At 39.3% G+C, this 18,480-nt stretch overlaps 1 protein-coding gene across 2 annotated transcripts in view; it reads left to right on the forward strand.

Moving 5' to 3' along the window:
* atrnl1b (attractin-like 1b) overlaps window positions 1-18,480 on the forward strand; it is a 300,343-nt gene that overhangs the window by 33,231 nt on the left and 248,632 nt on the right. For both annotated transcript variants that reach the window (XM_066693672.1, XM_066693673.1), the window contains exons 3-5: window positions 10,619-10,702; window positions 10,794-10,907; window positions 12,992-13,120. In XM_066693672.1, the coding sequence (XP_066549769.1) occupies window positions 10,619-10,702; window positions 10,794-10,907; window positions 12,992-13,120 (327 nt within the window). The remainder of the gene's footprint in view (window positions 1-10,618; window positions 10,703-10,793; window positions 10,908-12,991; window positions 13,121-18,480) is intronic.

An 18,480-nucleotide genomic window follows, 5' to 3' on the forward strand; every position in this document is an offset into this window, starting at 1 on the left:
AGATAAATGCTATACAGGAAGCTAGTGCAGGGAATCAATAGAGCCATTCAGGTTGCAGAAAAACAGTGCAGGCTTTGTAGGAGAGTCTGATTTAATTGGAGAAAAGTGACTCTTGGCCATGGGGTTATATACTTAAATGCAAAGGTGGTCTAAACCCCCCCCACAAGGAACAATCTGCAATGTGTATGGTACCTGAAGTATTTACAGGAAAAAAATGCCAATGTTGCATATGACAATTATCCAGGAACATGTATACCGATCAGCCATAACATTATGACCACTGACAGGTGAAGTGAATAACACTGATAATCTTGTTATCATGGCACCTGTCAGTGGGTGGGATATATTTGTCCTCAAAGTTGATGTGTTAGAATCAGGAAAAATGGGCAAGCGTAAGGATCTGAGCGACTTTGACAAGGGCCAAATTGTGATGGCTAGACGACTCGACTGGGTCAGAGCATCTCCAAAACTGCAGCTCTTGTGGGGTGTTCCCGGTCTGCAGTGGTCAGTACCTATCAAATGTGGTCCGAGGAAGGAAAAGCGGTGAACCGGCGACAGGGTCATGGGCGGCCAAGGCTCACTGATGCACGTGGGGAGCGAAGGCTGGCCCGTGTGGTCCAATCCAACAGATGAGCTACTGTAGCTCAAATTGCTGAAAAAGTTCATGCTGGTTCTGATAGAAAGGTGTCAGAACACACAGTGCATCGCAGTTTGTTGCATATGGGGCTGCCTATAATGAGCACGTGAGCATCAGAACTGGACCACAGAGCAATGGAAGAAGGTGGCCTGGTCTGATGAATCACGAGTTCAAGGTGTTGACTTGGCCTCCAAATTCCCCAGATTTCAATCCAATCAAGCATCTGTGGGATGTGCTGGACAAACAAGTCCGATCCATGGAGGCCCCACCTCGCAACTTACAGGACTTAAAGGATCTGCTGCTAACGTCTTGGTGCCAGATACCACAGCACACCTCAGAGGTCTAGTGGAGTCCATGCCTCGACGGGTCAGGGCTGTTTTGGCGGCAAAAGGGGGACCTACGCAATATTAGGCAGGTGGTCATAATGTTATAGCTGATCGGTGTACATTCTCACATTAATTCAGATCTTTGACTGTAATGCATGTTTTGCCAATATGATTTAGGATCACACACTTATCTTTCAGTTGTCTCCTTTTACAAAAGATTCACAATTGTGAAAGGGTGTCTGTTTTTGCTATTAAAAGATAACCTCTAATTTGTAAAGTATTTGGAATGTAATTATGAAGTATTTTGCCAAATGTTTTCCTAATGAGCATGTACTGATACAAAGCCAAGTGAGAGTTGGGATGTGGACTAATATAGACTGCAGACAAATTTCTTAAATTAATTCAGTTCTTAAATGTAAATATGAGGAATGTCTGATAGGCTTTGGTTAGCCCGTCCACCAAAAAAAAAAAAAAAAAAAAATTGCACTGTAATGCATTTGCTGAGGAATAGTTTGTAAAATGTTGATAAAAAGCATAACTTAAAAGAATCCGTTTAGACAGATGTAGTACATGTCTAAGCAAACTGGAATGCTGTATTTTGCCAGTTAGCAGATGTGATGTGTGTATGTTCTTGGCAACGAACCTCTGGAAAGAGTCAGATTTAGCTCCACCAGTTTGTCCTACCCCATTGTATAACACAGACCAATAATGTTGATTTTAAACCTTTTAATGCCTGTCAATCTGTAATTTGTGTTTGCTAATCCTTGTGAGTTTCTTCATTAAATCATGCACATCGGATGATGAATCACGCCTTTATTAATAATTGCTTTTAATTAAAATGATACTCTGCCTGATAGAGTAATGAAGTAGTCTGTGCCATTCTTTAATTCTTCCAGTGAAAACAGTCATCGGTTTGCACAATGGGGTGCATTCCTCTCTATTACCTGATTGCAGTTTCAAGTGCTTTTCATTAAATAAAACCATTATGAATCAATGCATTATTTATCATTAGATCTCGTATTTAATTGGGAAATGAGCAGGGATTAACAACACTAATTAAAGCTAAAGTTACAAGCAACTAATTGGGAAAACAAACACTGGCAGTAAGTCCGGTCTATCAATTTTGTGGTCTTGCCACAAATCAATAGAAAAACAACCCCCCCCCCCCCCCCCCCTTCCCCTCTAACAATTAGGAAGGTTCAAGTTTACATCTCAAATTCAGTGTACATAGACATATGCCTGAGTTTGTGGGGTAGGGTCACACATTACAAATTAAACTGAGCACCATTAAGGTCATACTTTTTTTTTTTAATATTGTTTACAATATTGTGTCCTGGTAAGATATACCCTAAAGATATTCAATCATAACAGTAAGGCTCACATTGTGCTATAGATGTGAACTTTGCAGGGCTTATTTCTTGAAATTTCTTGCTTTAGCAGGCAACACAAACTGGGAAAATTGCAGCTCTTCAAAAAGTGTGGTTTATGAGTCCAATAAGCTATTGTTTTATTTTACGTTTGATTACGTTTGAAAATGTCAGTTCCGTGTCGTCTGTGACTTCACTCTGCAAACATTTAGGACAAATGCATCATAAAATATTTTTACGAAGTTGCCAGAGAACTCCTGATACCTGTAAAAGTCCATTCAAGCTTACGCTGTAAATTCTGACCTTCCATATACGTCCCACGTGCCAGGATTTATTTCTCCTTTCATCTTTATAAGTCTTGAAATTCTGCCTTTGCCAACGTGTGTAAAATGACCCCCTCTCAGGATCGACTTAACCTAGCTTGTTAAGTGCACAGCGTGGATTATGCTTACTGTACCTGAATCGTCTCTGATTTTGAGAGTACTTCAACCCTGAGCAGAAATGACAGCCTTTTCAATGCAAGAGGAGGATTGCTTTGCCTTCGCTATTGGCAGAACTTATTTGTACCATCCCTGGAAAGGAAGCCAAACCAGAGACCTGCTACACTAGAGATCGCATGTGTAATAAACTTGAAAAGGCAAGAGTTACACAGCCAACAAGGTGCATCGGTAGACAGGAGCTAGTTTTCATGACCACCCAGGCAATGACACAGGAGAGATGAAGACTGAACTTTGCTCTGTAATGATCACGAATAAATAATTGATTTGTTTGTGCTGGAAATGACATGCAGGAACGTTATGGAAGTAAACTATTTGGCGGAAAGGTTTATTTGGCCAGTGTATTTGGGTTCTTACTGATGGGATATTTTACTGCTTTTTATTTCCTCCTAAAAGAATCTTCTCGTGCAAATTGAAGAACCAAGAATCCCCTTGAGGTTTAGTACTGTTGCTATTTAAAGAACCCGATTTCCATTGTCATGCTGAGGTGATATTTGCCTTGGTACAGCAGCCTCAATATTGAACATTAACTTCTCTTGCGTTCTGGGCCGCGGCCGTGTTTGCAATCTGAAATGATTGCTTCTTGGGGGGGCGATGCCTGCCTGTGACTTTGCATGAATATTTCAGAATTACAGAAAGACCACCGTTTAAAGGTTGATTGGTTTTGGCATGTATGTATTTTTGGAATGCAAGTATTTAAGGTCAATTTAAATTCAACTTAGTTTGTGCTCGGATTTCAAGGGTTCCTGGGAAGGCTGTAGTCCCATATTTATGCCGCACGCATGACCACAGGGACCCGTTTGAGATCTCATCAGATTATATGCTGAAGTCTGAAAGCACAATTGGAGATTTGGGCTGATAAGTCGCACACTGCAGTGGAAGAGTATTAAATATTCATCGATGCTCTGTAAATAATTGAAACCGTTGACTACCTTGTAGCGTCCCCCTTTCCCCCATACTTGGACTGTTCCCAGAAATGCTCCCAGTCAAATCACATATCTATAGGACATTCTTTCCATCTGGTCTGCAATTGACATTTTGATGGGCTGTGTTTAGTTTGCATTGACAGCAATCACAAGTAATTTCTGTTCCATTATAAATCCATCTTTCTCTTTGCATGTTTTCTGACATTTGGAAAGGGGTGTGTAGTGAACCCTAATACACAAAAGTTATGAACTGCAAAGGGCCCAAGACAATGAGACTGTAGCATTTTAAGTGTTCCTGTCTATATTTTCATAGGTATTGAATGCTAGTACTCAGTCTTTTAAATAATTTCAAACTATAATATCACAGCACACCTTCTTATGTTAGTCTTTTATAATTACCCACTACTTTTTATAAATTTGGCTTGAACCTTTCGTACAATAGTACAAAAGTTCACCTTGTGATTAACCCTTTCGTTAACCTTTCACAGTAGATATGCACACTTAATCAACGGAGCCTGCCAACGGTTTAATTGGTCATTATGTTCTGCGTTTGATTTTCCAAGGGCAGAGTCGAAACATTACAGTAATTAATTACTACATTTACATGCATGTCATCTTCCAGGATTTTAGGATTTCTTAACGTTTTTACAGTTTTTTGCAAGACGCCAGCTGTTATGACCCCAAGTGGCTGATGTAAGGGAATGAGGGGGACATAATATAGAAAACACAAATGTAGTAGTGGGAGAGTGAGGTGAGTGCCAAACCAACACTAAGAGTCAAAAAAGGGTTTATTTACAAAGGGGAGGGGAGTATATACAACTATGTACAATAGTCAAAATGGACGTGACAACAATAATAATACAAATAATTAACACACACGGGGAAAACTACCTGGATGGTGTCTGCTAATACCGAAACAAAACCAAACCTATCTAAGCTAGTCTAGAAGGGAGTCCACTACCTAACTTGTATTTCTGGACAGACAAACAGGGTAGCAACAGGAAATGGCATTGCGATCTGTCGGCTCTCTTGAAATGGAGAAATGCCTGGCATTTAAACAGTAGTTGGAGACATCGGATTGGACGGGGACGGGAACAGGGGAGATCGGAGTTTGAATGACGGGCATGTGAATCATTCGCAGCCGGACACCTGTGTACAATAGGGATAGGGAGGACAACAGAACGCCGAGCACACGCCAGTACATGTACGCAGATACGTAAGGCATGTAAAACCAGCACTTTGTAATGAGCTATGCGTGAGCAACAACAACAACAATCTATCCCGAGCTAGATTTTAATTCTTTCCCCCCATGTCATAAAAATGCTTTCCTCAGGCTTATTTCAGGTACCCTGCCGAGAAGCGGGAAAGGCGAGTGGAAACTAGAATGAAATGCATTGATCAGTAGTCATTGCACCTTAAGAGTCCTGCTTTACAGCCGATTTGAAACTCCACTTTTATTATTTTTGCTTTACTAATCGCTCGGCCTTACAAACCCCCCTCTTCCCCATGGACTTGTGGAGAATACAGTAAAAATGTACACCGGCCTTACTGTAGAAAATAATCCATGGATTCCCTCCAAAGTAAAGTGAACTGTCAAAGTGAGATCAATAATCTGGAAGCGCTTTCTAAAATGTAAGCACACTGTATTGTAATAAACTGTCTGACTGGATGGATCGATCAATGGATGGGATTCAGAACTGCAGGGACTGTACAGCCACTTCAGGAATATGTTTAAATTGATGAGCCTGCCATTGTCTTTTGGCACAGTGGTTTGTTATTTTCTGACAACATGTGTGTATTTGTTTAAAAGATATAAAAAATAGACTCCAACTAAACGTACTCTCAAAAACCTATTAGAACTATTATAATAGCGACAATTGTACTCAACTAAGGAAAGCATCCTTTTTGTATTGCAACAGCTGTTGGCCTTTTGTATTTATATTTTTTAATTTCAAGCTTGTATAGAGTGCAATCATGTTTTAGTTTACACATGGTTCTCAGTTGTTTAATTGTCTAGTCTTGCTACACTTGTGTGTAATTGGACTGCTGTACAGGATGGCAGGATTTTCTTCTATAGGAGGATTGTTTAATTTTTTGGAGAAGGACAGTTTGTTATTTGTAATCATTAACAACATATGCCCAAGTATTGTTGGCATGCCATCTTCCATAATAATTTGCTTTAAGTTCTAAATGTTGAAGGGTTTCCATATTTTATTTTGAAGAATGATGCATGTCTAGCAGGATCTGAGCTATCGGTACATAGAAAGCTCCTCCTTTTAGCGGGTCTATGTAAAGATCAGTTGAAAGGTGCACGGCATTTGCAGTCTGGGGACCAACTGAATATTTTGACTTGATTCATCTCCAGATTGAAGTAAAATGTTACCAGTTAAATGATAGCTTGGCCTTCTGCAGTTTGGCGATGTGTGCTGTATGAGGCTGAGAGCTCTGCAGGTTTGGGTCAAATGCATTTAAATGCAAATGACTTCCTGTTGTTGAGGTCATGCATTTTGAAATGCAAGTGCAAATATCACTACGAATGCTGAATACAAGTGCAAATATTATCCTAAATACTACTGCATCTGCATATAGGCTAATACACATTAATTAACTGAGTAATCCTGACAAACTGTACACATTTATAATGAACAAAACTGGAGCTGTGAACCTTGGATGGTTATAAATAAATATTTAATACAACAGTCATGTTATGTCATTTTGTAATTATTATTTCTGTTTTCCTTTTTCTTTTGACATGACATTCAATCCAGTGAATCAGTCTTCTTATTTTGGCCTCGAATGAACTCAGAATAGCAATGGTGTATATATAAATACCAAACGAGCACGATGGGTCGAATGGCCTCCTCTCGTTTGTAAACTTTCTTATGTTCTTACGTAATGTTTAAATGGTCGAATGCGTCGTATTATTGAGGGACGGGGATGTGTTCTGGCTTTTGCTGTATTAAGTGCATTAAAGGTTAACTGATATGAGGCTTCTTCATTGGGCACATGGCCTTGGCTACTGCCTAGTGCACTTGGCTGAAAGCAGAGTGCTGGAACAATGCGATTGTACGGCACCGCGTGTGTGGGCTGTGATGGGCACACAGCTGACATGAGCAGTGCAGACAACCGCTCGCTGTTGGTCCAAGGCTCTTCCTCCTCTCGCATCCAACACAGGCCTGCTTGCAGTTGATGCTGAGCAGCTGTTCTTCCCCACTGTATTGCTGCATTTTATTGTTAAATAACCCGATCGTGATGTTTTCTGCATGACTGATCGTAAAGGCTCATTTAAATATTGAAGCGAGGACTGGATGGTTGTGTTGGCTGCAACCCATAACATTGACTGCACCATTAGTCTTGATCGGATAAATGGGAACCAGATAGCTCTATATGTTGTGCTGTAAATACATAGAAAGACAGATGCACAACCCCTACCCGCTCCTTTTTTGTCCTACACTTAGTACTGTAACTATTACATTGTGGGTAGTAAGGCTATAGCTGCAGTGCTGCTATTGTATTGTGATTCTGAGACTGCATTTTGGGATTCAAACTGGCCTAAATGCGGCCCTCTACATGCTGATTGGACCAAACCCAGCATGTGTCCGTTCCACTGAGATACCGAGTTGTAACTGCTGCTCAGAATTAGTTATTTTAAAATATATTTGACTTGTGTCATTGGCATCAGATAATTAGTTCCATTAAACGAGCACTGTCCCCAAACGTTTTTTTTTGGAGATTTGGGTCACCCTTCATTAAAAGGTCCCTGTAAGCTGACGGCATAAACAAAAGCCACGTTCTCCGCAGTGCTGGGGAACACAATAGCCGGGCTTCAGCTCATTATGTTGATGCACTCGGCAGCAGGATATATTGGCTGTGCTGGGTGCAGGACACGTACGGTGCTGGGACACTGCAGACAATTATCCTGCAGACGAGGCACTTAGTCTGGGCTGAGAAGAAAACCTAAGTGGTCTGGAAACTGTCTGAGCTCTGGAATCTGATAAGCTTTTCATGCGTCTCACTTCTGTTACCGTTATTACTTTTATCATCGGTTTATTGTATTGTTGTGTTCTCCACAGAGTGGTTATTCTCAAGTAAAGGAAGATAAAGGCTAGTGTGACTAAGTCTTTGATGTACAAGAAAGTTCAAGGTGCTTCCCCCCCCCACCCAGCTTGTATGAAGGGCAAGACCTGATTATTCCAAATGCCTTTTTTTTTTCCCCCGAACCCAAGACAAATGTGTTTTGATCATGTTCTAAACATGCACTTAGTTTAATTAAGTGTTTGCAGTGAGGGAATGGTACTTGCGATCTGAACGTTTCACACGGGGGCAATTGCTTTCATCACTTTGGAAAAATGTACGGTTTAAATGAGAGGTGTGACAAAGCATGCTGCTGCTTCCAACAGGAAGTACAGTATACACTTTTACAGAGGACTGGAACTGTAACCACATTTAATGCTGGGGGTTTGTGTTTGATCAGAAATTGCCCTCGTTCACTAAGGATTTCAACAGTTTGAAGTCTCGCCTAGATGTAGCTAGCGAGTGTGTTTCAATGGCTCGATTATCGGAGCCACTAGCCGCTGACACCATAGTCGTGTCTTTGTTGATCTCCAAGTTCATTATTTCTAAGAAGGGTAATTTGGTAACCCGGCAACAACCACAAGCAAACTCTCAGGCTTTTTCTTCCCAGTCCTAATGTGACCACGATAAAGGGATTCTCACCCCCTCTTCATCAGCCTGGGGGATGTGGCATGCAGGTGGGTGGTATATGTTCACACTGGGGGAACCCTATAGCATACGGGCCAGCTATTCACAGAAAGGACTGAGGGCCCGCTCTAGCTATAATGCCTCGTGAATGAGTTTGGCGCTGCTATTAGAGTCGCAGAGTTGAAAAGAATCCGAGGAAAGTGACCCGAGCTGCGGCAAGGGCTTATAAACTGCCTTGTTTGTCGCTTGGTGGTCATGGGATTTTCAAACCAGAACTGGAGCCGTTACTCTCCAGGGGAGCGCCGACCTCCCTGTAACCATAATTTCAGTGTTGTATATTGCTTTTGCCTTGGAATGTGAATGGAAGTCATGAATGTGAGGGGCAGTGTGTACTTACTGTTGTGTGGATTATGCCTGGTTACTGTGCTACATTCCTTCCCATCTGAAATGATCATTTTGAAGGTGTGGTGTAAGAAAAAGCAAGAATAGAGGTCGAAAAGCTGTTTTAATGTTCCTCCCTAGGAAAAGATGTTGCACATAAAGTATACCTACATGTAATTGAATTTTAAGTCTCCATTTACTGTATTAACTTAACCGCATAGTGACATGCTAGTGCAATCGTGAGCTAAAGGCCAAGTGAGGAATTGTGCATTGTGTATGTGTAGTTCAATTAAAGCTGCACTGTGTTTGAGATATATCTGCTGGCTGCCTTCTCTCCTCACCCATTTAAAGGATTTATATCACAAATATGTGGCAATTAGGACTCCTTACCACAAAGAATCTTCTCTTTGTTTTATTCAATACGTACTGTGGCTTATTAGCTATTGAGTATCACTGAAATTTAAAGTGATAAGTCATTCACAGTAAAAGTTCTCATTCTGTAGGCAGGACTGCGTTGTACACAGTGTGTTAAGTGTTTTGTTTTAAATTTAGTTTAAAAGTCATTTAAGGACTGAACTCAGTCCTGTTCTCATCACATGGTTTATATCTGCTAATCTTTATATTTTAAACCACAAATCCTGTGGGAACAGTTCTCAGACTCTAATATAAGAAGTCAGAAAGGAATATTTATTTTATTTATATGTAATATTTCGTAGGCATTGAGTAATTACTATACTAGTGTGGGATTATGGTCATGTAGGTCTGTGTAAGGTCACTGAAGGGCATTGACTAAATTAATGACTGTTTCGTAAGTACTGTATGCATTGCTATTGAACATCTAATTCAGATTCAGGCTGGCAAAATTATCTAACATCTTCCAATAATAGCTTTCTATAGCCTGGCGATGTGGTGGACTGGTATTTTTAATGATTCCTCATTTTTCGTCTACTTCTTTTCACAATAATGGAATGTAGTATGCATTAGATCCCATATATAATGCAACACATTTTTTTGTGATTAAAAAGTGCCGAATGTAACTATTTCAGCTGTTGGATTATAGAGTCAGAGTTTGAGCTCGTAAGAAATCAATGAAGACTGCTGATTTCCGAAATGTGTAAAACAATCAAAAAAAAAAAAAATCCTGTAAAGCTGTATAAAATCTAATTTCCATGGAAATGGTCTGAGAGCAAAATATACAGTACTAAATTAGATTTAAATCAAAGTTACTTTCTAATAACAGATTTCTGTGAAGTCTGCTGTAATACATGGAATTTCTGTTTCATTATGATAAGATGCATTATTAAATATATACAAGTATTTTTTATCGACTGTTAAAAAGATGGATATGGAAACATGTTGCCTTTTAAAGACAGTGACTTGTTTTATATTAATATACTGCACAGCGGTAGACATGTCACCGTGTAGACAATTATTTCACAAACATGACGGGTCGCATCTGCCCCGTTTCATTTTAATGAAACTGCTAGCACCACACCTCGTCTCTCCACGAATCATGGCATTCGGTACTTGTACTAGATAGTCTGAAAGCTTCATTTTCAATCTTCTTGCTTTGCATTTTCTCCGGTCTGTCAAACATGAATAGCAGGCTTTGAATGTGTAACTCCTGTAATTATTTCCTGTGAGAAAGTGTGATACTTTAATTATGCTTTTCTTTTTTTTGCTTTTAGCAGTGTTCACTGTGAAGCTACAATGTATACCTATGTATATAATTCTTATGGTCATTTTGTTCATAAAGCATGTTTTCTTTTTTTTTTTTTTTTAGATTAACTGAGCCGTCGGGATACCTAACAGATGGTCCAATCAATTATAAATACAAGACAAAATGCACCTGGCTGATTGAGGGATAGTAAGTAATCTCCATTTCTCTACACCAGTTTTTGATCTACGCTGAAAAAAAATTCTACGATGTCTAACTTTGTATACACTTTTCTTCTCAGCCCAAATACAGTTCTAAGGTTACGGTTTAACCACTTTGCTACAGAGTGCAGCTGGGACCACATGTACGTCTATGATGGGGATTCTATATACGCACCTTTGATAGCAGTCTTTAGGTGAGTATGTGCAACTAAATTGGTTACGTTTGATTGCTCTGTCTCTGTTTTACAGGGTTAAGAATGAATTAATGGAGTTTTGTGTTTGTCTTTGAGGAAGTTTGCAAGTGTTTTCCCCAGCCCCAACATCTGCTCCGGCTTCTGTCAATTCAGGTGTACCCTGCAGATTTACATTTTTCTGGTTTGTCAGCATCTGTCGCCGTTTTGCAGAGTACCAGCCCCAATGGGAAAACCGTTTTTAAAGCATCTCATAAAGCAAAATGTACATTACACAAGAAATATAACCACCTGTTTTCAAATCGCTATTAAGAAGCATAGTGCAGGCTACAGTCACGTTCCTTGCTCCTTAATACACAATGCAGCCAGGAAGCCGATGAATGAGTCGGTTTTTGTGTGGTTCATGAACTCAATTTCTGCTGTGCTGATAAGTCTGGCGTGAGAGTACACTTGTTACAAAGTGTGATGTCACGTTGAATCTGTCTTTATGAAGGCTAAATGCTTACAAGAGCAGTACAAGTCATGCACACGGTACTGAAGTAAAATAATTGTGAATAAGTGAAGGATTTATCCAATCCAATTGATTTAATTATAAAATGGTATTTTATAGACCATGGTGGGTCTGCATAACGATACTGATACATTCCTAAAGTTTCCTGAGACAGTTAAACAATATGAAGTGTTATGCAATGTCTCAAAGCCATGTTTATTCAGAGATTAATAATAGTGTATATAATTTGTATGCACCCTTGATTGTATAATATATATTGTATCTAAATATATCATTACTAGGGATTTACAACTTTATGGGCGAGTACTGTAATTGTTTTGATTTTGCTTTCCAACATTCCACTGGCAGGACATTTTATATTATGTATTTGGTTACAAGCAGCACCAAGAGGCTGACATATATTATAAATCAGATGAAGACATTCTGTGACATGTTATTCCTGGAATGGGATTCTGGGAAGAAAATGACAGCCTAATAAAACACTTGCAAAACTGCAGCATGGTCAGAACTCATTCCAGTTACTCCCACATACTCACTTCTCCGAGCCCACGACTCCAGTGCTCAGGTCCCTGCACTGGTCACCAGTGAGCCACTGAGTTGATTTTACGAAAGCTACAACAACATGACAAATCCTTCCTGCCTCCAAGAGCCACAAACTCCATACGTTTAGACTTTCTCTCCAAAATCAATATTGTTGATAATTCCTAAACCATCTTCAATCGGATGTGGTTTCCGTTAGCGGGACTCCTGTCCTAGTTGACATTTAGAAGTGCTTTTATGTAACTGGCTCATCTAGTCCTCATGGTCTTGGAGTTGTGGAAAAGGGCGCAAGGAAAACCGCTCGAGTATTAGCTGGTTTAATTAGGGAAACTGTGTCCATTGTCACCTAAGGTATCAGTCGGCCATTAATGCATCACTGTCCGCAAACATGGTCTTCATGAGACACCGCTGTGGCTGTAATGGTCAGTAGCAGATGAGAGGGAATTTGTAAATCCAAGTAAGAGTAAAGGGGTGTGTTTGTATATAAATAAATGTTCAAATATCTTGAAAAAGTAAGGATCCTGAGCTCTAAGTAGTCTTGGTGTAACATGCTGAAAATGCCCTATTTTTTACTAGGCTGTTATAGTGTATTTGATCTATTTCTGTAAATCCCCTTGGTGTGCAGAGCTTCATTAAACTATTAATTTCACTAATCTTTCCGTTGTAATTAATTGCCTAACCATAAAGTCATGTATTCAGATCAATGTTTGTTCTAATTATATGGTTAGTGTAATCTGTCCTAATTTATATCCTTTTCAAGAAATGGCCACCAGTGAATAAGTGCTTGGCAAACGCACACTTTTTTAACCATTATTTTTATTTATAGTCTGGGTGTAAGAATGCAAGCTTCAAGCGCACATTCTTGCATTGCATGAACATTTCAGAAATGCCAGTACAAAGTAAATTAACCCCCATCTCTACATATGATAGTCGCTTGTTGTAATCTCAGTATAACTTTCTTGTAAAATAAAGGTTGATTTTTTTAAAATCTAATCTATACATTGACTTTTGTTTTTGTAATTTCTCTTGTTCCCAGTGGTCTTATAGTCCCAGAGGTCCGTGGCAATGAAACGGTGCCCGAAGTAGTGACTACATCTGGCTATGCATTGCTGCACTTCTTCAGTGACGCTGCCTACAATTTAACTGGATTCCACATTTTCTACTCGTAAGTATTCTGTTCACTGTTAACAAGATGTATCGGGAGCATGTTTAATTACAATCACATGCAGATGAAAGCTTAGTCAGTTGCCACAATACCTGAATGTGACTGACTTTCATTTTAATGAGGAGTTAATTACTTTGTCATTTATTTAGCTATGACCCTGCCACAACCCCCCCATGCAGAAGGCTGATGTTTATACCAGTGTTGGGAAGACAAACTGCACTGACTACCTGTATTTACTGGACTTTTTATGATGGCAGGACTCGATCTAGTCAGAATTGACTCATGTCTCAGAGTTCCAGTTGCCCACGCCTACTCTCTGTGGGCTAGAAAGTACCTGGAGAGAATGACACATCTATGCATCATTATTAGTTGTCCTTTCTGCCAGGAGGAGAACTCCTGGGAACTCCCTGTATTCTGAGTAAACAGCTCTGCACAGCTGTGTTTTTTTCCCATAAAGTCACCCTATATGTCAGATGTGAGGTATTTTCCAGCTTGGAGATTTAAAAACAATTCTGTACATTAAAACACCAACTCGATAAAAACATTTGATAAGTCAGATGTGGAACGTTATGTTCCGTAAATGAAGTGTTACCCGTTTCGGTTTTAGATGTTACTATTGTTTTACATGGTCCTCTTAAAATACACAACTTTTTATTTACTTAAAGGTGGCTACACAACTATAAACACACCTATTGTTACATACCATAGAAAAATACATATTCAAACAAAATATACGTTTGTCCCAGTTAATGTACACTTTTTTGGTTCATATTTAAATGCACTAAAAGTCCGTCTCTTTATTTCTATACACCGTGCTTCTTCAATGACAAAATGCTTTGTTGTGTTGTAAAGTTCATCTCTTATCAACTCTTAATTTATTAAATGTCTGAAGGAATTCCATGGATTTGCCCCAAGTAATCTATGGGAGCCAACCATGTCTGCATCACACTCAACAGGCACCCCACCCCAGTTTAGCGCTGGCTCTGCAGGTTGTGCAGATGGACAAAGTTGTGTAATGTCTCCCGAGAGTGACATCACACAGACTGCACACGTAGACAACCAGAAGCAACCTCTTCACCAGTAACAGTTCCATAATGAGATTACGCAAACGAGCAACAAATTCTAACCTTAATATGATTTTTTGTTATGAATTACTGCTCAGTAGACCTTTAATCCAAAAACAAGACACGCAGCTGTTGTCCTTATTAGAAATATTAAGCCATTGTGTTAAAGGCATCTCAAGATTAAATAAGGCATATTAATTTACTCCAATGGTTTATATGTAGCTGGGGTCTCATGAAGATGGATGTTATTGTAGCTCTGCTCACCCATCTCTGCCGGGTTGTTATGGATGTATTCGGTATGGTCAATCTCAGGTCATGGTTTTATAGAGGTCAATTAAATGCTGGCTTGGGAGAGCACTATTTGCTAATTTAAGGCGGGGTAGACGCAACAACAGTAACTCTATATACATCTCTTACACAAACGCACACTGTCAGCATTATGCACTTTGAGACAGACAACTAAAAATGGAAGTATAAACTGCACTTCTCTCACCTCTTCCACTACAGATCATTTCTACACACAGATAGTCTTGGCATGCTGTCCCGTGTATCCCAGTTAACTGATGTCTGTTCCCTCTTACCTCTCAGACCTGATTTGCGAACTCTGTGGGCATTATTACACTTCCCTGTTCTCAAGCTCATCCCACAACATTTCATTCAGGTTGTGACCACACAGCTGCCTTTCATATCAGTCCCGATAGTTTTAAATTATTTCGTTTGCCGGGCTGCATATTATCTTAAACGAACCTTTCATACACACGAGTCATTGTCCTGCGGGCTTGGCATGAATGTGATTAATGGAATACTACTGTGCCTTAACAAATGTACATTGTTTTTATGATAGCTACCAAGACTTCAATACAGAGACTTGACATTAGAAAATAGCTGCCCAGACTTGAAAGGGACCCATTTATACAATTATTTTGTGAAAATATAAGTGGGATTAATACTGCGGTGATGTTCTTACAATTTCTGTGGATGAGATCAATGTTCCTGCAGCTTGTGGGATCACAGCCCTTTCCTGGCACATAACAGCTATGAGGGAAGTCCAGGAAAGTGCTTTAACCAATCTAGTATATATTTAGATGTTTTTCATGTTGACATTTATTTTATTTTCATACCCACGACATTGTCCAGGGGAGCTACGGTGGGCTCCCCATTCTCTTCCCAGACACATGCTGCCAAAATTCATGTCCACCATCTGACCTAGTGTAAAATTAGACCAGAGAGCAGGAATGAATTGTTCTCTCGCCCTCCGGATGACCTTAATATGTTGTATAAAGTCAATGGCCTCTAGTATGTTCTGAATTGCCTTTCATACTAATTTAATTTTTCAGACAAGTATGAATGCGCCCAATCCCCATTTGTGTTCATATCCTATTTCCAGGGAGAAAATAAAAGACATGAATCGCGTTATAAAATGAAATGCAAATATGCAAAAGTTTCCCTGTAATTAAATATATATAGTTAAGTATATAGTTTCCACACTTTCGATGTGCAGTTACATTCAAAATAAAGAACCACCCCCCCCTGACATTTTTGAAATGGACAAGTTGGATTTCTATTGATCCATTATTGATGTCTACTTACTTTTACATTATTTAATATACTGTATCAGGCGCTGGATCCCTGAAGTACTTTTGGGGTAGATTCTAGAATGGCTTTAAAGGAGTTTTTCATTCCTCCAAGATACTCCAATTGAAACCATCAGTCTTAACTATTTGACATTATTAGTCTTGACATTTCGGAAACCTTGGAAGAGAGACTGAAGGGATGTAGAAGGAGGCGCTCTTGTCATGGGGTTGTGTAGAAGCCTGCGTGGTTTCCCAGTCGTCTGATGCTATTATACAGAGATGTTTCCAGACCCACATTAAAATTGTAATGGACATTGAACTTGGGATTTTTATTATGGATTACCTCTGTGGTTCAATTCAATTATTTTCATGACACTTCAAATACACACACTAGTACTGCGCTGCCGCCCCCTCCGTCATGCATTCCTCTGTTGGATTGGGGCAATACAAAAGCAAGGGGCTGCTTTTTCGTTTCCGAAGGAGCTGGATTGCACAAGCCTTTATCTGGGTAGTCCGTTGGTGGTACTACTGTTGACTCATTGATCCTCATAGACAAACCCCAGGGCAGTGACCTGTAAAGCTGCAAGATGGAAATTCATTCGGAGCGCTCATTGACTTGTTTTACTGACATCCCCAATGCAGATAAATTGCTCTTTTATCCCCTCTGTATGTTTGAGAGCTGAGGTAGAAGGAAAAGGTTATTTATTTGGGAATGTAGTACTTAAGGAATCCAATTAGTTATTTTGGTTTTCCAGAAGAGCTTGCTGGTATGAAAAGCGGGATTGTTTTGTGGGATCACCATCCCATTGGATTTTAATCCCTTTTACATTGCTGAGGAAGATTGATTTCCCGCCCCCCCAACAAATAAATGAATATTCCGTATTCAAGGGCTTGTGCACTGACAAATACTTGTGGCCTTACACAGAAATTATACTTGACTTCCATGTGTAAATTAAAAGTGTAAAGATCTGCTTGTTATATAACATAAATAATGCATAGCACTCTATCCTGAAAAGCATAATGCAATGATCACGACTGTCTGGCCTGTTTTAAGGGATGATTTATCTTATAGATGAGAGATTATACTACAACAGAAGAAAATGTACTAATGATGTCACTCATTCTCTATCTATCACAACCCATTTTTCTCCTTAAATCTTGTGTTGATAATTCGCTGAGCATGTCGTCATTTTTCCAAAATGCCAATAAAAGTGGCAGGGCTCACTCCCCTCGTTTTCTGTTTGTCTATAAATATCTGCTGGGTCACATGTTTAAGTACAGTTCATATTTCAGATCGGTACAAATTCCTCTTAAACTGTGGCTTATGGGGAGGTGTAAATCTCTAAAGCATGCACTCTAAAAATAGTTGGTTTCATTCAGGGAACTCCCATCTTAAACATCACTCTCTGCAGAAAGCGTTTCTCAGTTAACGTTTACGGTCTGTGTAAGATTCGACTTACGATTAATAGATGCAATGCTGATTTCAATTCAACATGAAGTTTGGTGAATAAATATAAATATACTTCAGTACTTTTGCAGTTTCTGATGCGATAGCTCTTAGGTGAAGGGGTGAAGATCAACTTATTTTGCAGCTACCCCTGAAGAGCTGAATGCTCTCGTCTTGGAGAAAATGTAAACCCAATGCGTCACTGCTAAAATCTCTCTCAAACTGTTAACCCCGTCTCACTGTTGAGCAGCATGCTTTCTGCTCCTGGTGCACACAGCATTACAGAACATTAACCAAGGCTTACAGAGAACTGTTGTTGTCTGGACATTTTTATTGGCTGAAATTGGTCAAAAGCACAGTGCCACTGAAAGCACACTTTTCACCTTCTCTTTGATCAATACAAATAAACATATAACACATGACAGTGCACTCTCTTGGACTAGACATTGTTTTTAGCCACATAACACAATAGAACATCTTGTTTGAACATGCAAGACAAATGTTAAAATTTTATGTTGATGCATGGCACTCACATTTTTGTAAAATGCTGCATCTTCTATAAAGTATAGATCAATAGCAGCTTATTAAATATCACAGAAATGCAAAGTTAAGTTTTCATTTTACATACTACAAATGACAGCTGTGAAATGGTATTATTTTACAACACCAGTTTTATGAATGCACATGTATAGGAATGTTCTTGTGTAAACTGCTTGTTGTAAACTGTAAATCACATGTTGCAGACAGTTGCACGTATTATATAGTAAGTTCAGTTGTAACACAAAATCTCTGCAAAATGAGCCTTGGCCTGCATGGATATGTGAATTTCCAACAGAAATGCTCTCATTGCAATGAATTTGGAATAACACACCGGTCGGTTTCATGAGTGTTTTGCAGTCTGATTTTATGTTGCACAGTTGGTGTATCTAATCAGGTGACCATTCCCTACTGGTTTTCTCAAGTTTAAACTGCAGTAGATAGAAGTCCTAATTATTTTGCAAACAGTGAAAAGACCAAACCCAGATGCACATGCTATAATTTGCGTCATACCTTTTTGGATTGTATTTGAAGAATTTCATATCCAGCAGCAAATTGTAAACAGCACAGAAATGGAACAAAACGTCCTACTGTGGGATTTGAAATGTCTACTAATGATCTTACTAAAATACTGCACTTCTTTCCTTAAAAGTTTGCCTGTACAGCAATGGCAGTGTAGTTTCAAAATGAAAATGGTTTAAGTCTTAAAGTTTAGCTCCATTTATTTGCATTTTACAT

The sequence above is a fragment of the Amia ocellicauda genome, chromosome 20 (genome assembly GCF_036373705.1).
Source record: "Amia ocellicauda isolate fAmiCal2 chromosome 20, fAmiCal2.hap1, whole genome shotgun sequence".
Taxonomy (NCBI): Eukaryota; Metazoa; Chordata; class Actinopteri; order Amiiformes; family Amiidae; genus Amia; species Amia ocellicauda.